This window comes from Phyllobates terribilis, unplaced genomic scaffold, assembly GCF_046119375.1.
Source record: "Phyllobates terribilis strain yellow unplaced genomic scaffold, ASM4611937v1 Scaffold_3__8_contigs__length_932513732, whole genome shotgun sequence".
NCBI classification, from domain to species: Eukaryota; Metazoa; Chordata; class Amphibia; order Anura; family Dendrobatidae; genus Phyllobates; species Phyllobates terribilis.
In genome coordinates, this window is record NW_027362763.1 from 550,061,762 (window position 1) to 550,084,024 (window position 22,263).

A 22,263-nucleotide genomic window follows, 5' to 3' on the forward strand; every position below is an offset into this window, starting at 1 on the left:
GCATTCATGCAGAGGAACAATTACAATGTTCTGGAATGGCCATCCCAGTCCCCAGACCTGAATATCATTGAACATCTGTGGGATCATTTGAAGAGGGCTGTCCATGCTCGGCGACCATCAAACTTAACTGAACTGGAATTGTTTTGTAAAGAGGAATGGTCAAAAATACCTTCATCCAGGATCCAGGAACTCAGTAAAAGCTACAGGAAGCGACTAGAGGCTGTTATTTTTGCAAAAGGAGGATCTACTAAATATTAATGTCACTTTTCTGGTGAGGTGCCCATACTTATGCACCTGTCAAATTTTGTTTGAATGCAGATTGCACATTTTCTGTTAGTACAATAAACCTCATTTCAAGGCAGAAACATTACTGTGTCCAACAGTTATTACATATATCAAACTGAAATAGCTGTTGCAAAAACACCAATTTTTATAAAACATTAAGCTTAAGATTAATAGGGGTGCCCAAACTTTTTCATATAACTGTATAATGCCATACATTATAATGTGTCAGGTCCAGGTGTGATCGGTCCAGTGCATATAACACTGTAGGCATGTACGCACAGTATAGTACTCAGTACACAGATACTCAGATTAATATATGACTGGTATGTAATATACTGTGTTGCAGACATCAGACAGCATCTCATTTCTGTAGTCACAATATATCATACAGAAGACTTGGGCAAAGTGCAGCCAAAGGGCTGAAAACCATGGCTCACAGGTTGCACCATGCCCTTCCAGGCCTGCATCCCACGACCTGCGTCCAGATGCCACTTCATTGCGTCTGCTGTGCAGAGACTCAGTGCACTGGATACCGGAGTAGAGTACTGGAAGAACGGGTATGGGAGCGAGGTGAATGTTTTTATTTTTATTTTTTTATATGTGTATAGGATGTGTACTATGCTCTGCCCTCGGCAGGGCAGAGAGAAGCGCGCCTGCAAAAGAGCACGATGGAGTACACTGTGTGGATGATGTCGGACGTGTCATCCACACGAAGCAGAGCTCCTACATGCCCTTTAATATTATATGATATTATTTTATTTTAATATTAATTGTAATTAATATGTTAATAATATTGATCAGAATTAATTTCTGCTTGTTGGTTTGGCCTCCAAGACAATCATAGTCTGTCATGTGGCCCCTCGGGGAAAAATTTTCGCCCATACTGTGTGCACAGACATCAGATGTTATATACAGGATAATACGTGACTGGTGTAATATCTGATGTTTGTACTCATAGTATATCACATACCAGTCACATATTATCCTGTATACTTTATGTACAATATACAACAGTCACATATTATTCAGTGCGTACCATCTGATGTCTGTAGTCACAGTATATCATATACCAGTCATGTATTCTCCTGTATACTGGATGCAATATACTATGTGCACAGACATCTGATGTTATATACAGGATAAAATGCGAATGGGATAATAGGACGTCTGTACTCATAGTATAATATATAACAGTCATATATTATCCAGTACATACCATCTGATGTCTGTAGTCATAGTACAGTGTATCATATACCAGTCACATTTGCTCCTGTATACTGGATGTAAAATATTATGTGCACAGTCATCTGATGTTATGTATCAGAGACATATCATCTGTATATCATTCACCAGTCACATTATCCTGTATCCATATTTCTAAATGTAACCAGATCTAAAACAAAGAAAGGATATACCTGTATGTCAATTATATTCTGCTTTAAAGAATCCTCCCATTAACTCTTTTCCCCTAATTCTGTGTAGATGTTAGAGTAGTGTCAGTGTGTTAATATACTCAACTGTATCCAGCGCCGCTCTACTTCTCCTCTGAGTGACGTCATTGGTCTTCAGACTACTTATCACTATATGCTTTGTTACCTGGATCCTCATTTTGAGCCTTGTTCTCACACTCCATAGACTTGTAAAAGCCACTTCAGGGTCACATAGGACACAGCATGACCTGGAGAATAGCCATCAGGTGACTTAGAAAAGGAGTAGCACTGGATACTGGAGAAGACTGCGATCGGTGAATATACGTATTAACACACTGACGTTACAGTAAACTAACATTTACACAGGTGTAGAGAGAAAAAAAGTTAACGGCGACTTCTTTAGGTGGACTGTTTTGTCTTTTTTACAATGAAGGCGAGTATATATGAATCTGTTCTATAAGGGTAACATGCAGTTTCCAAGCCCCACACTTTTTTTTTTCCCAACACTGTTTTCTGAGCTCTAGACAAATTTCTGCAGTCACTCTGATGGTACATTATCACAATTCAGTAAAGTGCTGTGCACTCACTGTCACGAATCCTCTGTATTGCCAGCGTAGTGATCGCAAATATAAGTTTGCATAGTTATGGTCACATGCCGACTAGAGTCTCAGACACTTCTCTGAGTAGCTCACTGAAAGAAGTGAATGAGAATCTAGTCTGAATTTGGCCACAACTATCCCATCATTACTCCTGCTTTATCTTTTTAAAGCCTTGTAACCTGTGCTCCCTTTATGAATCAGCCAGAGGTAAACACAATAAGGATGGGCCGCTGATAATGGGCCACTGCTGTGTGCTTGCCCCCCAGGCCAACATTTGGCAGCTAGCCCCTGCCTGTATTGATAATCTCCTGCTGATAAAACAGTGATTTTATCACAAGTACAGCAAGCGGCACATAGCTGGAATCAGGGTCTTTATCTCTACATTATGATGCTCTAAGATTAGGTGGCAAAAAAATGGTGACAGATTTCCTTTAACCTTTCACCTTTAGACTTTATAATTCAGAATGTTAAAATAACCAGTCTTGAGGGATTAACCACAGATAACCTTTCCTTAATCTGACACACTGAGTTTAGTTTGCTCTACCACTTTGCCTTATATATTGAGATGAAATCCATATGACTCAGAAATGTAATTGGTGACGTTGCAGTCTATTTGGGTTGGTTAGTGTCACCAGCGAATCTTAGGAAACTTATCTGTTCTGGATTCAAGAGAATTTCATGCTGCACAATAAAACTCAAAGGCCTTGGCACAAGCTAAACTGGGGTGCGGAATCTAAAAGATTCATTGGTCTTCACCCTTATCTTCTGCAAATAAGGTTGAACTAAACTGCAAGAAATTCCTGAAATCGCAGAAAAGTCTCTCTTTTGCATCTGTGAAACAGTAGCATAATCAGGTGAACATTGCAGTCAGCAGGAAATCACCACCAGTTATAAAGGATATAGCAGGAGCCTAGTCAGTTGTGCAAAAAGTTGTATGATGATTGCCAGGCGAGGAGGGCTTTAGGCAGAAGTGGCCCGATTCATCAAGACCAGCGTTGTTCACATTGGTCTTGATGAGGGGGCGTGATGGAGGCAAACGTTCATGATTCATGAAGAGGCGCATGCTGGTCGAGTGGCATGCGCCTCCATGTGCTATGCCAGAAATCTTACTCAAGTCAGGAACTGGAGTGAGATTTCTGGCATAGGGAATGCCACAGCTCAACATAAATTAGACGAGCTGTTGCGTCCCCAGCCCGCACCACACCCACAGCTCAGCCCATTTTGGCAGAGCCGGAAGAAACTGGTATGAATCCGCCAAAAGCCACAAAATTTAGGTGCAACTCGAAGTTGTGCCTAAAATTTTGTAACTTATCAAAGTTTTTACAACAGAATTCTGCCAAGAAGGATTTGATGAGTCAGGTCTAATGTGTTTATTTGGTGAAAAATGACTGAGGCATGTGATGGAGTCTGGTGTTTTGGTTTGACCATTTCAAGGCTGTCCCCAAACAATTTAGTGGAGTGAGAGTTTTACTTCTTGCAACAAACACACAAAATTAAAGTGCACAATTTAATATATCTAAATAGTGCAAAATTGTACACAACCACAAGGCAGAAATCCTTTTGTGAAAAGTCACAATAAAAATAGTTACACCACTCAAAACATAATGTGATGCACATTTAGTATCCACTCCCAATCAGAGCCAGGTGTTCTTATATTATAGTCTGTACTCGTAATATAGATTTCTCCATTTAATCCACCATGGGTCGGTGTTAACTCCTCCACAGCATACAGAGAAATAATCCTCCAGTGCTTCTTCTACAGGACAAACAGATGTCCAACCATAGAGTAAAACCGGATTGATTTATTAGGTCCTTTGTATTTACTTACTGTGACAAAGTCACTGGCAAAGTATTGGATGTGAGATATGTATCTCTGAGGTTATTAGCTTCAGTGATACGAACCTGGTGAAAAAAAAGTGCTGAGAGGGGTTAATCGGCCATGTCAAGGGCTGTTTTTTTTTTTTTTTTTTTTTTGAGAACAGCTGAAGAGTGGATGGGAGGCTGTTCACCATTTCTCCACCCTAGAGTGGGATTTAGAAGGTAAATAGTCAGCCTTCTGGATCATTCAGTCTTGGGTGTTACTGAGCATGAGCGCTCCTGAGCTGTGTTTGAGGATAAGGAAAGTTGAACCTTTTTTATGTTTGTTTCATGAGCGGGCGGATACCCGCAGCAACATGGACTGTGCCATTTTGTTTTTGTTTTATTTTCCCGTTAGGCCAGGAAGGCTGTGTTTATGTTGCTAACCCTGCCCTGATTTATGCTGTACCTCAATAAACCAGTGGAAAATTTTAAGAGACATCGTTCCTGTGTCTACCTCTATGAGCAGCCAAGTGAGACAATCTATCACATAGATAAAACATTGCTCTTAAGGTTAAAATTCCATAAAACAACATGCCTCACATATCTTGCCTTATTTTGCCTCATCCAGGGTTTCGCCCTTCCTGTCCTGGACAAAGCCAGAGGGGCAAAACCCTGGGATGGGCACAATATATGAGGTGTGCTGTTTTATGGACTTTTTCAAATCTCAAAGCGCTGTTTTACTTATCTATGTGAGTAAAATATTTTGGCTCTAATAAATCACTCCTTACTGTTTTACACTATGGTTGGATGTCCTTGAAGAAATAGCGCTGGTGGATTACTCCCCTAGATGTTGTGTATTGTGAAGGAGCTGATGCCTATCTATGGTGGTTTACATGGAGACAGTCTGCCCAGGGGTCTCATAAGATAGATTATCAGAACACGTGGCTCTGCGCGTGAGTGAATACTGAATCAGTATTACCTTGTTTTGAGAGGTCCAACATTATATTTATTGTGAGTTTTATTTCTTAGTTATTACTAGTTCTCACTACTGGTGTAACGTTTTGGGTGTAGCTTAATGCATGTAAAAATTATTCGAGAGGAAAGGTGAAATTTTGTTTGAAGATCAGTAAACTAAATACAGTCTTATACATGAATGTGCGCAGTTTATTGCCCCCTATTTCCATAGTAGGATTTTGTATGATGGGTCCCAATGTTAAAAGTCAGAGTTTTGTAGAAGTTGGTAATGCGTAGAGCACAAACTGATTTTCTGATATAGACTGCAAGATCACATTAGTGAAGTTTATCATATTATGCTTCACTGATTTCTGAAATTAGAGGTTTTCCAGATCAACTTTTATGTCCCCCCACATGCCTGTATACCTCTAACACCACAAATACAGATGATACTCATCCTTTCTGGGTTCAGCGCTGGCTCTCTGTGCCTTGGTATTTAACTAGCTGTGATGGTGAATCATGACTATAATGTACATCAATGTGGCAGCCAATCATTGAGCTCAGCAGCTAATACTGTCTACCTTAGCTGACCTCAGTGATTGGCTGCAGCAGTGATGTGCATTATAGTCATGATTCACCATCACAGCTAGTTAAATACCACGCTGTGCGGTGCCATTTGCTACCCTAGGTATGTCTTCTTTCATGATATGACATGATGTGATTTTGTTTAAATCCCTATACATTGTAGTTCCTTGTCCCACCTGGGACTGTTAGTTCCATGTATATGTGCTTGGAGATTTGGTGCTGCACACACTTGATAATATACACACACTTTTGACGTAAATAACTTTATTATACGTGTGTGTTATCGCTACTATCTCCTTGCCCATTCACACTGGTCTGGATTTTCCTACTTACTTATAGTCATTACCTTTTTCCCTCGTGGAATCTTATAGTGTGGAACAGTGTTCTTTGTACACACCTTTCGGCATAAATTATTACATACATTTCATATATTTATCGGATTTTAATTAAATTATTTGATATGTTTTACATGTTAAAATGGAGTATTGAGAATGCATTTTTTATTTAATTGTGTACTGCGCACGTATTTTTCTTGTATAATGTACCATTTCTTCTGATTAAAGGTATTTTACTTTATTCTCAAAACCTGTCCAATTGTTCTTTAATTCATCTAAGGACCGCATGTTCGGTTGTTCTCTTTTTGTTCACATATATTTTCACCGAATGGTCTGCCATTCTATGGTCCTTCTGCTGACTTCCCTCGTTTGGATTTCATGCTGGAGAACTTACCTCAATACACACTTGTGTTTTTTTTCCAGTGGTTTTTTCCTCTAAAATCCTACTATGGAAATAGGGGGCAATAAACTGCACACATTCATGTTCGTAACATCACCACCACAGCCGATTAAATAAAAACTGGAGCAGCATTTGAGAGACATTGCTGGACTCGAGGAGGGTGAGTAATCTGTGTTTTTCATATTACAGGTGGAGAGGACATAAAAGTTAATAGCGGAAAATCCTCTTAAAGGGATCTATAGAGTATTCAAACTTTTGCACTGCTTGCATATAACTGACAATCTGATAGAAAACGCAAAGCAAAGATTTATTTATATCCATAAAGGTTTAAGTTGAATTTTGTGTAGGATTTCTTGTTACATTCTGCAAATCAGTGGTGATCCAATATTATCTTACATGAATGAATGATAGAACATCATTTAGATTGGATTCCCCCCTGAAAGATTAGGTTTTCCTTGTAATATTTGAGCATAACACAGCCAACCAAAAAATATTTAATTCATATCATCTTCCTACAGGCTACACGTCATGCCGAAATGGTGGCGATTGATCAGGTATTAGCCTGGTGTAAGAAGAATGGAAAGAACTCTGTCGAAGTTTTTGAAAACACCATCTTGTATGTAACGGTGGAGCCGTGCATCATGTGTGCTGGTGCTCTACGTCTACTCAGTATCCTTTCTATGTTAGAGTATTAACTGAAACGTCAGTTTTATATACAGTTGTGCTCAAAAATTTACATACCCCGGCAGAATTTTTCCTTTCTTGGCCTTGTTTCAGAGAATATGAATAATAACAAAAAACTTTTTCTCCACTCATGGTTATTGGTTGGGTGAAGCCATTTATTGTCAAACTACTGTGTTTTCTCTTTTTAAATCTTAATGACAACCAAAAACATCCAAATGACCCTGATCAAAAGTTGTGTGTAGATCTAAATGTGGGGAACAGAGCGCACAATAGGGTGATACCCTATGGAGGGAGATTAACCTGATGGAGTTGTGACAGGCACAACTCCTATGAAGGTATGAAGAAAAACCGCTGCTGCTGCCCCTTGGCTGGAAGATAAATCCTCCAGGAGATATTGGATCCAGTTGGATAAACACATAAGTGGGCTGCACTGCTGAAGTGAATCAATTCTTCAGAGATGATGATGATGAAAAGGCTTTTTATTAACAACGCGTTTCAACGCCATACCGGCATCTTTTTCAAGTAAAAAAAAAAAGAAAGACGCTGGTACGGCGTTGAAACGCGTTGTTAATAAAAAGCCTTTTCATCATCATCATCTCTGAAGAATTGATTCCCTGATCAAAAGTTCACATACCCCAGTTCTTAATACCGTGTATTGCCCCTTCTCATGATGCAGCACACACACTTTAAAGATGGAGGCAACACAGGTGCAAAATACTGATGAAACAACCACTCCCAACCTACCAATTCATGGAGGGGGTGATTGCTGAGTATTAAAATTGCACATAAATAAGGCTTCTATAGGGTGCTGGTCACACACAGTTAATGCACAGTGTTAGACCACTATGCACAGTGTCTGGCTTAGTGATAGTGGCCTATTGGTAGCACCCATACTATTAGAGTAGCCGAACTGCCCAGCATTATATAAGTACATTCTACCAGGACAGACAGCCTAGTTTACAAAGCCAACATAGATACACTAAAATTAAACACACAGCCACAGAGAGAGATATTAAAATCCCCCTCAAAAATTAAAGAATTAACACAGCAAAAAATTGGGGGTAAAGGGGGGGGGGGTTAACTACTTTTGTTGGCTTTGCATTAAATTTTAGTTTAGTTTAGTGGGAGTTTGCCAAAATATCGTCCAATACTGCATATATATAATATATATTTTTTGCATATTATATTTTTATTCTTTTATTCAAGGTGCAGCCATGCCCATAAATGTTGGGCTTGTAAGCTAGAGTGTGTATCCTGGTATACCTAAATACTATGGGCATCAATATTAGGCTGGAAGCCAGACGCTGTGCACTACCTGTGTGTGACCAGTGCCCCATACCAGCTTTATTTGGGTGCAATTTTAATACTAAGCAATCTCCCCATCCTTGAACTGGTAGGTTGTGAGTGGTTGTCTCATCAGTATTTTGCACCTGTGTTTCCGCCATCTTTATTATATGGGTTTGCTGCATCCTGATCATGCATTAGGTTCTGTGACCTGGGCAGGTAAATCCTGTTGCCCTTTTTGCTGTGTTAGTTCTTGAATTGTGACATTGCACATTCTTGATTCAGCAGTGTGCAGTCACTTAGAGTAACTGCAGACTTCTTCTGAGATGAACAACCCAAGATTTATCATTTCTATTGATTTGGAAGTCCTTTTCTGTCTCTACTATTTGGAAAGCAGATAGCTGTTACCCAACAGGTGACAAATCCATATTTGTGGAGATGTAAATGCATTGTAATACATGCCACCAGCATTTTAGCCTAATGCCTGACACACAACTGCCACTCCTTTTCACTAGATCTTTCCCTAATCGACTTTGTTTGAAATGTCATTTAGAGAGATCTGCAGATCATATTTCATCTTCATTCTTGAGACTTCACACTAACTTACTGCCCTTTGTATTGACATATAGGTATTCCCAGAAACATTTGTTAACCTTTAAACTAATTGCTAACTTGTATTCATTGAAATCTAACTAGGGAATCTTTCACAATGGTGATCATAAAGCAGTTTTTTATCTTTTCTTTAAAGAGGTTGTCCTAACTGTTTGATAAGTGTCTGATCAGTGAGGGACGACCCACTGGAACCCTACAGATGACTGGAACTGCGATCCCAAGTTCCTGGGAAACTCCTAGTTCTATTAGGTTATATTAAAATGCAGCAGATTTGTTGCAGATATTTCCACTTCCAATATTCTGTTTTGTACATCCTAACGAGTTGTTTATTAAGCATGTGCATGCCATATACAGGCCACAGGCACATAAATTCCTGCAACATTTGCTTTGTGTGAATATACCCATACTATTATCAACCCCTTCTGGCAAAAGGACGTTGTGTTAATGTTTTGTAAAGGGTTACTCAGGTGTGGAGAGGGCTCAGTAGCTTAACTCCCTCCACATACTGCAAATATTGGTTATATTATATAGCTGGCAACTGTCTCTAACAGTCGCAGCTGGCGCCGAATTCTGGCTGTAGCTGTTAACCATGTAAATGCTGCTGTCAATCCCTAAAAATGGAACGCGCACTGGCTCTCATCCCCCTGCGATGGGATTGTAGGGGACCAATGAGTTACTAAGACAGCCGTGGATCTGCTGAAACCCCCTGTTGCTGTCGTCTCTGTCCTCCTGTGAAGCCCAGCCTGTGGACCGAGATTTTCACTATATCCAGCAATAACATGGTATTGCAGTATATAGCACCAGCGGGCATTTGATCGCTTATACATGTCCCCTAAGGAGCCTAAAAAAAATAAAGAATATTTTTAAGTATATTAAAAATATATTAAACATCAAATTGCCTTTCTTTTGCCCCCGTTAAAAATAAATAAACATTATTTGGTATTGTGATGTTCGTTAAAAGCACTAAGAATTTGCTGACCCCTAACGGGTTAAGATTCATACTTGAGACAGACGAACCATTTTCTGCTATGCACTATTCTAGTTAAGTAAAATGCATTAAATGTAATGTGTAGTGCAAATATATCACATTAGTATTCCATGTAACAGTCATCATACCATCATTAAGTGTTATTCGCATCATCTTTAGGCAGTGTCACCACATTTAGTGCCATGCACATATGAGGTTTTCGAGCAGGTGGAGTGTTTTCATTAATAGTTCCATAAAATTCCATCGGAACATTCACTGAAGAGTTATCCTCCTTGTAGCTTTTCATGGCTTAAATGTTGCCTAAAATGTACTCAAATGTTTCCTGAACAGCGACTCAGGGATTCCTTTAGTGGTGTATGGTTGCCGAAATGAACGGTTTGGTGGATGTGGATCAGTTCTGAATGTTGCGGGAAATGGTATACCCAACACAGGAGCTACATTCACGGTATGTAAAACCATTTCTGTACCGTTATCAAATGTAGGCTTGGTGCCTTTCACAGGTCAGGACCTGGAGTCCTGAAACGTCAATAAAAAAAATATTCAGATTTTGGTATAATTTGCCATTAAAATGAGACAAATGCAATTGAATGCATTTTAAGGTCACAGACACAAGAGAACCCTCTACAGAATAGTGGACATGTACATAGTGGTATGTGGTCCTCCTTGTTAGGCTATGTGCCCACGTTGCGGAAATGAAGCAGAAAATTTCTGCTTCATTTCCGCATGTCCTTTCCCGGAAAAACGTATGCAGAATTTCGCAAGCATTTATCGCGCGTTTTTCGCGCGTTTTCACATGCGGAATTGCCTTGCGTTTTTTATTACATTGAAAAGGCAATTCCGCATGCAGAAACGCAAAATTAATTGACATGCTGCGGATTTTTGTGTGCATCAAAAACGCTGCGGAAAAATCCACAGCATGGGCATAGAACTTGCGGATTCTCATTGGGGACCATGGGGTGCGGATTACCAAGCGTTTTACAAGCGTTTCCGCTGCGGAAAATCTGCATCAAATACGCTTGTAAAACGCTATGTGGGCACATACCCTTAAGCTCCTAGGAGGTGCAAGTGGTTTGAGACCCACTGTGCCACAAACCGGACTTACCTTGGAGGGCCGTAACTAAGCAGCTACCTTGGTGGAGCCTCTTGTGGTGAGGTCAGGCTTGTGCAGCAGGTACCTGCCAAATGCCACTTCAGGGCGTGTCCAGCAGTAGCAGCTGACCCCAAGGATCAACCACGATAATTCAGGGCAGGACAGCCACTTGGGACAAGTTCAGACTAGACAGCCACTTGGGACTGGGACGGACTATATAGACAGGACGACCACTGGGACAGGGTTCAGACACACTGGTCTCGGGATAGCTGACAGGTATCGCTGATGCGGCCACGGGGTACAGGTACCGCAGACGCGGTTTCGGGATTCAGGACAGGGTTCAAACTCCCTTGTCTCGGGATAGCTGACAGGTATCGCCGATGCGGCCACGGGGTACAATTTGCAAAGGTGTTCTAGAACTAAATTTTATATCAAACGAAAAATCTTCTACACATCAAATTCCTCGTGATTAGTGACACAATAGGTAGAGTCGACATTAAATGCATGATGGTTTATAGTACAACCAATGCCCATGCCTTGGTCGGTGGTACATTTAGCATCCTGCTCCTTACATCTACAGAGGCCTAACCACTAGTAAATGTTAGAAATGATTCAGCATGTACTTCGGTGAGGGTGAAATACTTAAGATATTTGTACTAAAATAAACAGGAGAGTGCAATTAATGTAGAACAGGACTACAGATTTCTGACCTTAGTTTTCTACCATACTGTGACTGCACACATTGTTCTTACAGTGTTTACCAGGATACAGAGCTGAGAAAGCCGTGGAGATGTTGAAGACATTTTACAAAAAAGAAAACCCTAATGGTTGGTTTGTCTCTACGTACTTACACATTTTAAGAAAGGTGGTTAAAAAATAATCTTATTTTTTTTCTTATAGCGCCAAAATCAAAAGTCCGAAGAAAGGAATAAACTATTTCTCTACTTTTGGTTGGCATCATGAAGGTTTTGAGTACTATCTTTGTCCAATCAAGTAATAAATAGAGGCGTAAAACTCCATGAAGGATTCTTCTTCACATTCAATAATACTCACCTGTCAAATCTCATGCTACCGCTACTTTGGCTCCCCACTGTATTTACTAGGCTCCAGAGATATCTCCTAAACACCCCATGTGACCACTGCAACCAGTCACTGGCTGTAATGGGATATGTCAACACCACTAAGATCACTGCATCCATGTGGCAGTAGTCCAAGCTTATGTCAAAGGAAGGGAACCAGAAAATGTTGGCACAGGAGAAACGCCATGAATTTCAGACAGGTTCTTTTTTGTTCAGTTTGTTTTTTTATGAAACCACCCTAAATGTTTTTTTTTACAGTGCTTTACAATTGTAATTGGTAGGAAAGCTATTACTGAAAGACAGGACAATGATTTCAAGTGTCTCTTATTTGCGTGCTTCCAAATACTCATGAATTCTTTGCAAACCAAGACTTTCAACACCAATAAAAATTTGCCCAGAAGAGGTCACCACTGTCACATATATTCCTAGTGTATGTTACATAATAATATAATCTAGGTCTTTGCACTTACCAAGGGAAATAAATATATTTTTGTTTATGAATATTTTAAAACTGGTGCACTTCATCTTAGTTTCATTGAAAAAAGTGGGAAAATAAATGACTTGTTTAACAAAGCAAACTAAACAATGTTGGATATAATTGGGTATATTTTAGACTGTTGTAATATGTCCATAAAGTTCATTCTATTGAAGCAACATTTGGATAGTCTGGTTCTACTGTATCAAGCTCTGACACTGTGAGTGCAGCACTGGTCTTGTCCAATGTCTTTACGTAGGAACAGAGTTGAGTTTAGGATGTGCTTTCTGTAAAAAAGCCAGCGCTGTTAATCAAGATTAGGGGCCATTCTACCGAGCCACTGGCCATGCTAGGGGTGCACCGGCAACCTCATTGGCATGTGGCTTAAAAGTGTGTGTGTGTGAGATATTTTTGTATATATATCTAGATCTGTATTAATTTTATAGGGGGCTATGTCCCCTTTGTAAATGTTTGAGTAGCTGTTTTGCATTTTGGCGGTGATGGACTCCCTTTAAATAAAGATCTAGGCAGTGAACTTGGGGTCTGATTCATGAAGACTAGTGTTTTGTATGCCAGTCTCGATGATCTGTGCCCTGGCCAGAAATGTTACTTGTGGCATGACTGAAGTACATTTCTGGTGTAACTTATACCACTTTAGCTAAGCAAATTACTATGTATTAGTCAGGTGGAGTTAGTTATGTCCTGTGCCACACTAAATATACCTAGTTTTCTAAAAGTTAGCGGAGCTGGCCGGGAGTGGGGTAAAAATGGCAAAATGCACATCAGTTTTGGGCAACTTTGTGTTTCAGGCTGTTTTGTTGACAGAATTCTGGTGAGAAAATCTTGATGAATGGGGCTCTTAATTTCTGTCCTTAATTTCTGTCCTATGTTAGGAAAAGCCTGGATACAAAAAAAATTGTTCAGTTCACTGTATCTTCAGACTGTTACACAATACATCTGACACTGTTAAGCCTTGTTCAGAACACGTTTAGAGAACATTTTTTGCTGCTTACTTTGGGAAAAAAAACCATACCAATACATTTGAAAAAGTTTTAAATTGTTTTCAGGAAGATCTGGAAAGGTAGCATGCGCAGCTCCATTGCCATAATTAATTTTATCTGTGCAAGTGAATGGATTAGTTCAGATGAATGTTTCAGATGAATGTTTCTACATGAGAACCAGTGGTCCGCATATAAAAATAAAAATTGGGGGATAAGATAGTTGCTAACCAGCTGCCTGTTCTATCCGGCGCTAGCTCTGAGCGGTCACAGATTGCTCCTGCCGGCGATTCAACTGTTCCACTTAAACAGAGCAGCTCTTCCTCTTCCGGGCTGCTCTGTCGACGGGGTGTAACTGCCAACATCATGCTGAATGATGACTTTTAATCATTAGTCACAGCCCGTCAACAGAGCAGATTGGAAGAAAAACTGCTGCTTTGTCAATGTGACGTCAGTGGAAGACGCAGGGTCAGCCTGTGACCACTCTGTGCTGGGCAGAACAGGCAGGTAATTAGCAACTATCTGCCTGTTGTTAGGTTCATAGTAAAAAAATTAATCTAGCCCTGGATAACCACTTTAAACTCAATGCATAGGTAAAAAAAAAGAGTGGATGCCATATGGGCAACATAAGGATAGCATCCAAATGACAATACTGATTAAAAAATATCCATTTTTTTTTCTGAATCAGAAATAGACGATTTTACATATGATCGCCTGAACCCAGCCTAAAGCTGTGATTTTTTTTTTTTTCTGGGACGTGGAGCTTAGTCACTTGATATCGGGTTTCATTCCTTATATCCTGGATCTACCAGTGTTTAGAAATGTTTCAGTGATCTGCTAATGACACATTGAGACAGCTATGTCCATTTTTTGCAAAATAAAAAAAACAGATGGCTTCCATATGCCATCCAATTTTAATACAACTTCATCTTTGGATGTTCGCTTATGATCCTGCAAAAACATAATGAACAAATAGGATAGGTCATCAATATCTGATTGGTGGTGGTGCAACACCTAGCAAGCACCCTTGCCAATCAGCTGTGCCAGGTGGCAGTCAGATGTGCCAAGTTGTGGAGCTGCAATGCTCCCTTAACTGCATAGTGACCGTGGCCAGGTACTTCACCACCTGCCTGGTATTGATTCGAATAGGGGCTGGATGGCTAATAATAGACCATCAATCTAAAAGTTTTGGACAACCACTTTAAATAAACAGATGTATGAATAGTTGTATTGAATTGTATAGGTTTGTATGTGGACAGCATAAAGACGAGAAATACTATCTTTTGAATATTCCCTAACTTGTCTAAAGGTAAACACCTCTAATGAAAACTTATGTGCCCAATTCATTACGGTGTTTACGCCAGAATTCTGGCATAGAACTCCTTAGTAAGTCGCAATATTTTTGCACAAATTGAAACTTTTGGAGTTTACACGCCAATTTGGCCAGCTACCCCAACATGGACAGGGCCACTCCTCTGTCATGTCCATGAAACGGTATGCCACTTTAGTATCATAGCTTATTCAAGAAATTTTCACCAGTATCTGACTAGAGTACATTTCTGCCAGAGGTGCCTTTTAGTGAATTAGGCACATCGTACTCCAGTGAGCAGCTTCATAAAGACTGGCGTGCACAACACCAATGAATCAGGCTCTTTCAGTTTTTTTTGGTCCAACATTTTGTGCTGATTTGATATTTTTCTTATATCTATATAGCAGTCAGCACTCTATTTATCTGGTATACAGCAAGAAAGGGGTCTTTTTCTCTTCCATTGAGAGCTCCTTTGACTGCTTGTTGTGGGTTCATATCAACAGCCTCCAAATGAAAATGACACACCTGGAATCAGCTCCAGACCTTTCTACCTGCTTAATTGTTGATGGATTAACAAGGCCCATGCGGCCCATTAAAGAGCTTTTGAGATAATAGTCCAATTACTTTTGGTCCCTTTAAAAAGAAGCAGCTACATATTAAAGAGCTGTAAGGCCACGTGCACACATTGAGTATTTGGTGATTTTTTTTACCTCCAGTATTTGTAAGCCAAAACCAGGAGTGGGTGTTTCTATTATACTTTTCCTCTGTTCCACTCCTGGTCTTGGCTTACAAATACTGAGGTAAAAAAAAATCAACAAATACTCACTCAACCTGTGCACGTGACCTACTTCCTAAGCCCTTGCTCCAATTAGAATGTGAATACCCTCAAATTAAAGCTGAGAATCAGCATGTTAAGCCCATATTGATTATATAACTGAATCTTGAATATATCTTGGTAAACAGCTAAAATGCCAAAATTTGTGTCCCTGTCCTAATATTTGTGGACCTAACTGTAGATAACAGATGTATGAAGTTTTTACAAAATAAATAATAATTTGGTTTATATCACCCACAACATTTTTTTTTAATCATCGATGGAGTTCTATGAATGCTTGTTCTCTATTGATGCATGCAGTTTGCGCTCATTTATTTTTTAAATTTTTTTTGGGGGGGAGGGTAATTGCTTTAAATCACTCATAGAATTTAAATTTGCAATACAATTATTCTTTATTCTCCTATTATCAATAGCGTGGGTGACTAGAGGGTAAAGGTGCTGCAAATGGAGCTAGCTTTCAACATGGCAGTTACATGCAAATGTTAGCTGTAGAAGTAACAGTAGAGCCAGCACTTGTACATACATCACGTTACAAAGAGGTTGAAAGAAAACAAAAATTCACCAAAAATCAAATATATTTGTTATCTCCACCTTTCTTTTAACTAATTTTATCTAATCAAGATCATTTCTTTATATAATCCTAAATTTATGTACAGTATCCCAGATCAGCCATGTTCTCCCACCAACTTCTTACTGGCCGGTGTTTTAAGACAACTGGCCGCATGCAGAGCCTTCTCCAAAAACTAAGCCCTGACCTCTTGACTAAACTTCAACGAAAATAGTAGAAATTGGATGGTACCCATGTTCTACTCAGTAAATGTATTAGACTTTGTTTCAGGAACACACAGAAATTGTATGCGATAGTGGCTACCCGCTGTTTAGTATTATAATTTCTAGGTTTAGTGTTCCGTTAAGGCAGGGAAGTAAAACTCAAACACACAGAGGGCCAAAATTAAAAACTTGGACAAAGTCGCGGGCCAACCTGTATACAGAATAATGGGCCCCACAAAGTCCTCCATATAGAATAATGGGCCCCACAAAGTCCTCCATGCAGAATATTGGCCCCATATCATGGTTGTGTTTCTGGTGTCGTGGGCCAGATTTGCCCACGGGCCAGAGTTGCCCACGGGCCAGAGTTTGACACGTGTGCGTTAAAGATTGAGTCAGGTTCCAGTACTTCTTTGTAAGATTGGAACATTTTGCTTGTTGCTTTGAGATTTGTTAGTTATACTGTACAGCTCAGTTTAGTTATTGATCCAAACATGCATTATATGATGTGTAAGTGGTCCCTTAATTTATGTATATTAATATATACCTTAATGAGTAACTCAACTTTATGCCCAATATATTTAGCAGGCACTTTAATTGCCTTCAGATTAATGGTGATCTGGGTCCTAAGACCCCCAACAATTGTGCAGTAGAAGTGGCAGCTCAGCAGACAGGCGCTTAATTGCCTAAGCTTTCTATTGAATCCGTACCCCACTCTGTGTGCAATCTCAGTCAATAGCTGTGTTTGTCTGCTGAAGTGCCCACCTCTCGGGGAGTCTATTGAGTGGTCAGTGGGTATCATAAGGCCAGGCAATTCAAGTTCCTGCTAAATATGAAAAATCAGGCTGAACGTTTAGTAACTCTTTAAGACAACACTTGTACATCTCAAGGTAATCCCCAAGTCAATCGGACTTCAGGGATATCTGTCCGGTTAGGGAACATGAGCAATTCTGAATCAAATGCACTGGAGAGGTAGCAAGAAGACAACCCTCAGACAGGGAACGGTTTACAGGTGGTAGCCACAGGCATTTACTCTTGTCTTATCCTTTCTGACTGATTCTTTCTAGTTTTACACCTTGCTACAGTCCTTGTCACTACTGGTAGCACAAGGCAGTACTTGCAGCCCATTGTACAGGTAATCCAGTTTCTCCAGCAAGGCACATTTGACAGGCTGTTCCCAGCACAGTCTTGAAAACTTAAAGCAGATTGTTAGAACCCTCCTGTTAGTTTTTTCTATTTTGTGGTCACGTGACCTGCTGCCTATTTATTCCAGCTCCGCCCTCCTGGCTTTGCTGGACCTCAGTGTTACTTTGACTCTTAATCTAGCCAGGTGCTTTGTACCTATCTCTATAGTTTGCTTGGTCCTTGGACCTCTTAGTACTTTTTGTCTGTTTTGTCTTTTTGCTCCGCTACAACTTCTGCTAGGAGGTGTCCAATTTTGTCCCAGTCCTTAGTACTATTAGGGACCCCTCCCTTATATCTATAGGTCTGCGTTCAGACTAGCTGAGGACGAAGGCGGGTCTGTTCACAAGGAACAGGTTGCCCACTGCATCGTAGGGAATCAGCTTGGTCCTATTGTAGGGACAGTTTTCCTTTCTTTCCTTAGTTCTTGTAGCAGATCATAACACAGATACCAGAACATGGGTCATTGCATATGGAAATCCCAACAGGAACATAGAAGGGTATCAATCCAGCAGCTGGCCTGGTAACTGATCCTTTGTGCTGGAGCTCTACAAAATGACTTTTAGGAGGCAACTGGTGTGCATGCGTATGTTTAAATAGTCAGAAACAGACTCCAAGTGGGTGCCATGAAGGCCTGAAGTCCTATTGTGGAACCTGTGCTCACAGCCCAGCATCATGCAGTTTGATTGGTTTTTAACAGAGAACATCAGAATGGTCAGTTACACTACTTGCACACTATTTTCTTCACATATGAGAGCAGGGTCACATTAAGCACATGTGAAAGACTGATATCAAGGTGGACACTATATTGCCTACAACATCCAGCATGGCAAGTTTGGCGGTGGATCAATTACTGTCTGGGAATGCATGACCTTAGAGGATCTCACAAACCTTTATGTAATATTCACCAATAGGGCTTCTTTACACAACTGCATTTTCAGTCCGAGAGCTGCCCGTAATAAAAATGGACAGCACTTGGGGCCAATGTTATTCAATGAGGCAGTGCAGATGAGCAGTCTTTAATTTTGTTTTTCACTGACAGAATCTGCATGTTAAAATAATTGCAGTATGCACTAGTTTTTTCTGTAGATTGGATGAGACTCCCCCATTCAATTCTATTTGTGTGTATAAAAAAAATAAAAATCAGATGCCACATGGAGACACAGTATAGCATCCGATTTTTAAGGATACATTGCAATTCTGTAACATAGGAAACTGTAAATGGTCCTGTAAATGATTAATAGCTGCTGCTGTAAAAAACTGATTCTATTCGGATTGAGAAAAAAAAGTTTTAAATTTTTTTATTTATACACTTGTGTGAACATACCCTTACACTGACTGATAAAATCCTGAGAGCCATTGACAGATTCGGCCTCATGAGAGTTTGTAGACAGTTCCTGGATGACAGAGGCATTGATGCCATTTACTGGCCCTTGTTTCCACAGAGCTGAATTAAATTGAGAACCACTGACACGTTATGCATCAGTGCATCCGACATTGTCAAGTAGGTAGGACACAGATTGTACGCTGATGGTCTTATGCAGGTCTTGGAGGAGATCCTTCAAGACGCCATTCCACTTTTTCATCAAGAGTTTGCCACTGTCGGTAGAGATGAGTGGATTGATTCATAGGACTCTTTTCCAGCGTAAATGTCAGTGGTACCTGGCTGATAGATGGCCCACAAACCTCTTACCTTTTGCCATACCCAGGGCACATTTGATTTATCAGGGCTAGCACAACATCATCTGTGCCGCGTGACGTGTAGATGATGTTATGCCAGTCCTGGCTAATCAAAATATGCGCCAGGGATACCGTAAAAAAATAAATTTACGGCCCTCTTGTTTAGTCAACATGTTCAGATGGAAAATATCTGTGAATTTAAAGGGGTTATATGGGACTTTTTTTTTTCCCTATAGGACTAAGAACTAAAACACAGGTAGTTGATAACTACATGCCTGTTCTGCCCTGCGACAAACTCTTCTGAAAGCATTCACAGACCGCTCCTGCTGGTGATTCTCCTGTTTCCTGTGACGTCATGTCAACTGGGTTGCTCCTTTTCTTTGCTCTGCTTTGTTGACCGGACATGACTGTCGACGTCGTGCTGATTAACGGCCAGTTCCCCGCTGCCTAACTGCATAAATACCATGACTTTGGCTGCCTGAGCAGTTACAGATCGTCGCAAGGCAGAACCGGCAGGTAGTTAGCAACTAGTCAAAAAAAGTCTCTTATAACCTGTTTAATTTAAATTCACATGTATTGGTTCTGTCTGTCTGAAAGTTTTCAGCTTGAAGTTTTCATTCATCAAGATCTGCTGTGTGATTTAAGTGCTCCTTTAATTTTTCGAGCAGACATATAATACATGCACACAAATGTAACTGTATAATCGTTTCTTGAAATATTATAAATGTTATATACGATTAGTAAATTTGTAAATGTTTACTATATTTAAAAAAAAATGGTATTAATGTACAGGATACATTATTGCTCATGTGCTTGCATGTCCTTGTCACAGCATCCCTCACCCTGAAGGAGTATCACAGAGGGCTATGATTGTGGATGATGCCTGTGAGTGACATTCTGCAAAGAGGAGTTTGAGCAGAGATGCAGTTTGACACCTTTTCCGGCAGATAACAGGGGTTCCTGTCACTTCTAAGTCATCTGCTAGCAGACTGGAGAAACAAAGCTGCAGAAGGATTTATGACTGACCTGCAGAGCATCCTCACCACAATGCCCAGACACATAGGGAGGGCATATGTGCAAAAGATAAATAAATCTTGCCCTTCTGTATAGAGTCCATTAAAATAATAAATCCTAATGAAAAATATTATGACCGTCTCTCTGCCGCTAGATGCAAATTGTTCCATTTAAATGAACCATTATTGTATTATGCTTAGAAAATATCAAATGACTGGTAAACATGTGCACTGGAAAATGTTCTAGAATCTTAAAAAAATTCCAAAAATTGTAAAGAGTATATGATTGCATTTGTCTTTTCTGTGACCCATATTAAAATTAAAAACATACGATACTTTCATCTCTTGGTTCATCTTTAAGGCCTTACCCACACAATGCATATTTGCTAGATTTATTATATTCCATATTTCTGTGCAAAAGCTTAACTTCTGACTTAAAAAAGCATCATGGAGAAATCTATATTGAACTATAATTGACTAATATGCAAATATATGACAAGTCTCCTTTTCAGGATTTTTTCTTTACTGTTTAATAGTGATAAGCGAGCAATAAAATGCTCGGGTGCTCGTTGCTTGGGCTGAGCAAATCGTAATTCTCGGGTGCTCGACCCGCGCAACGAGCCCAATGTAAGTCTGTGAAGGACTCGAGCATTTTTCCGGGAGACCTGCGCTCGGCGGCCGGGTAGGCGGAAGATGAGAGCGAGGGAACCGAACTCCGCACTGAAGCAAGGTATATACATCTATGCCAATCTATTAGATAGACATAGATGTATATACCTGGGTTCAGTACAGCGATCGCTGGGTTCTGGTGTTTCCTGCGCTGACATCTACGTGACAGCGCAGGCAACACAGGCTCTGATCAGCAGTAACAGCGTTACCGTGGTCAGAGTGCTGTGGGATCATGCTAACAGATGTCAGCGTGATCCCACAGCTTTGACAGTGACCCGCGGTAAAAAGCTTACCGCGGGTCATAGGCGCCGGCTGATGGGACTACTACCACCATCAGCCTGCTGTCATAGAAAATAGCGAGCACAGGCACAGCAGTAGTGCCGTAAGTGAGGTCACACGAGTTCATGATGAACTCATCTAACCTCACTCCCCGCAGCTCAGCCTGTACATTGTGACTGGAGCGATCGTGCTCCTGTCAGTGTATCGCGGCTGCAGAATAGAGCGGTCACATTTTCTGATGTGGCCTTTCTATTCATGAGATCATCGTGAGACACTCGCTATATGGACTACAGCGGACAAGTGAGGATTATGGTGGTTTATTTTATCTTTATTACAGGTGACAATGGCTTCGGGGATTAAGTGTAAGGTGGGTATATGGTGTTTTTTTGCAGGGGACGAGGGCATCGGGGCAAAGTGTAGGTGAATGTAATGTGGTTTTGTTTTGAATATTTTTTTATTAATTTAAACATTTTCTTTTATTTTTTTCTTTCAGCACAGGCGCTGCTGACAAGAGACTATTGCTCCCATCCAGCGGCGCCTGTGCTCGCTATTTTCTATGAGAGCAAGCACCGGCTGTTGGTGGTAGTACTCCCATCAGCCGGCGCCTATGACCCGCGGTAAGCTTTTTACCGCGGGTCACTGTCACAGCTGTGGGATCACACTGACATCTGCTGCAACCAATCAGAGCCTGTGTTTCCTGCGCTATCACGCAGATGACAGCACAGGAAACACCTGAACCCAGAGATCACCGCACTGAACCCAGGTATAAATCTATGTCTAACTAATAAATAGGCATAGATGTATATACCTGGCTTCAGTGCGGCGCTCGGCTCAGATGATTCAGAAATTGAATCAAATGAGCTTATTACAGGGACCCAAGCACTACGCAATACTCCCCACTGCTCGATCAAGCACCCCAATGCTCAGGCG

At 40.5% G+C, this 22,263-nt stretch overlaps 1 protein-coding gene across 2 annotated transcripts in view; it reads left to right on the plus strand.

Moving 5' to 3' along the window:
• ADAT2 (adenosine deaminase tRNA specific 2) overlaps positions 1–20,726 on the plus strand; it is a 28,091-nt gene extending 7,365 nt beyond the window's left edge. The window contains exons 4-7 of one of the 2 annotated variants that reach the window (XM_073671379.1): positions 6,907–7,057; positions 10,295–10,401; positions 11,801–11,873; positions 20,205–20,726. In XM_073671379.1, coding sequence (XP_073527480.1) covers positions 6,907–7,057; positions 10,295–10,401; positions 11,801–11,873; positions 20,205–20,242 — 369 coding nt within the window. In that variant the 3' untranslated portion in view covers positions 20,243–20,726. Of the gene's footprint in view, positions 1–6,906; positions 7,058–10,294; positions 10,402–11,800; positions 11,874–11,946 lie in introns of both variants that reach the window. The other variant, XM_073671378.1, reaches the window with a different exon arrangement.
• Positions 20,727–22,263: the final 1,537 nt, after the last annotated feature.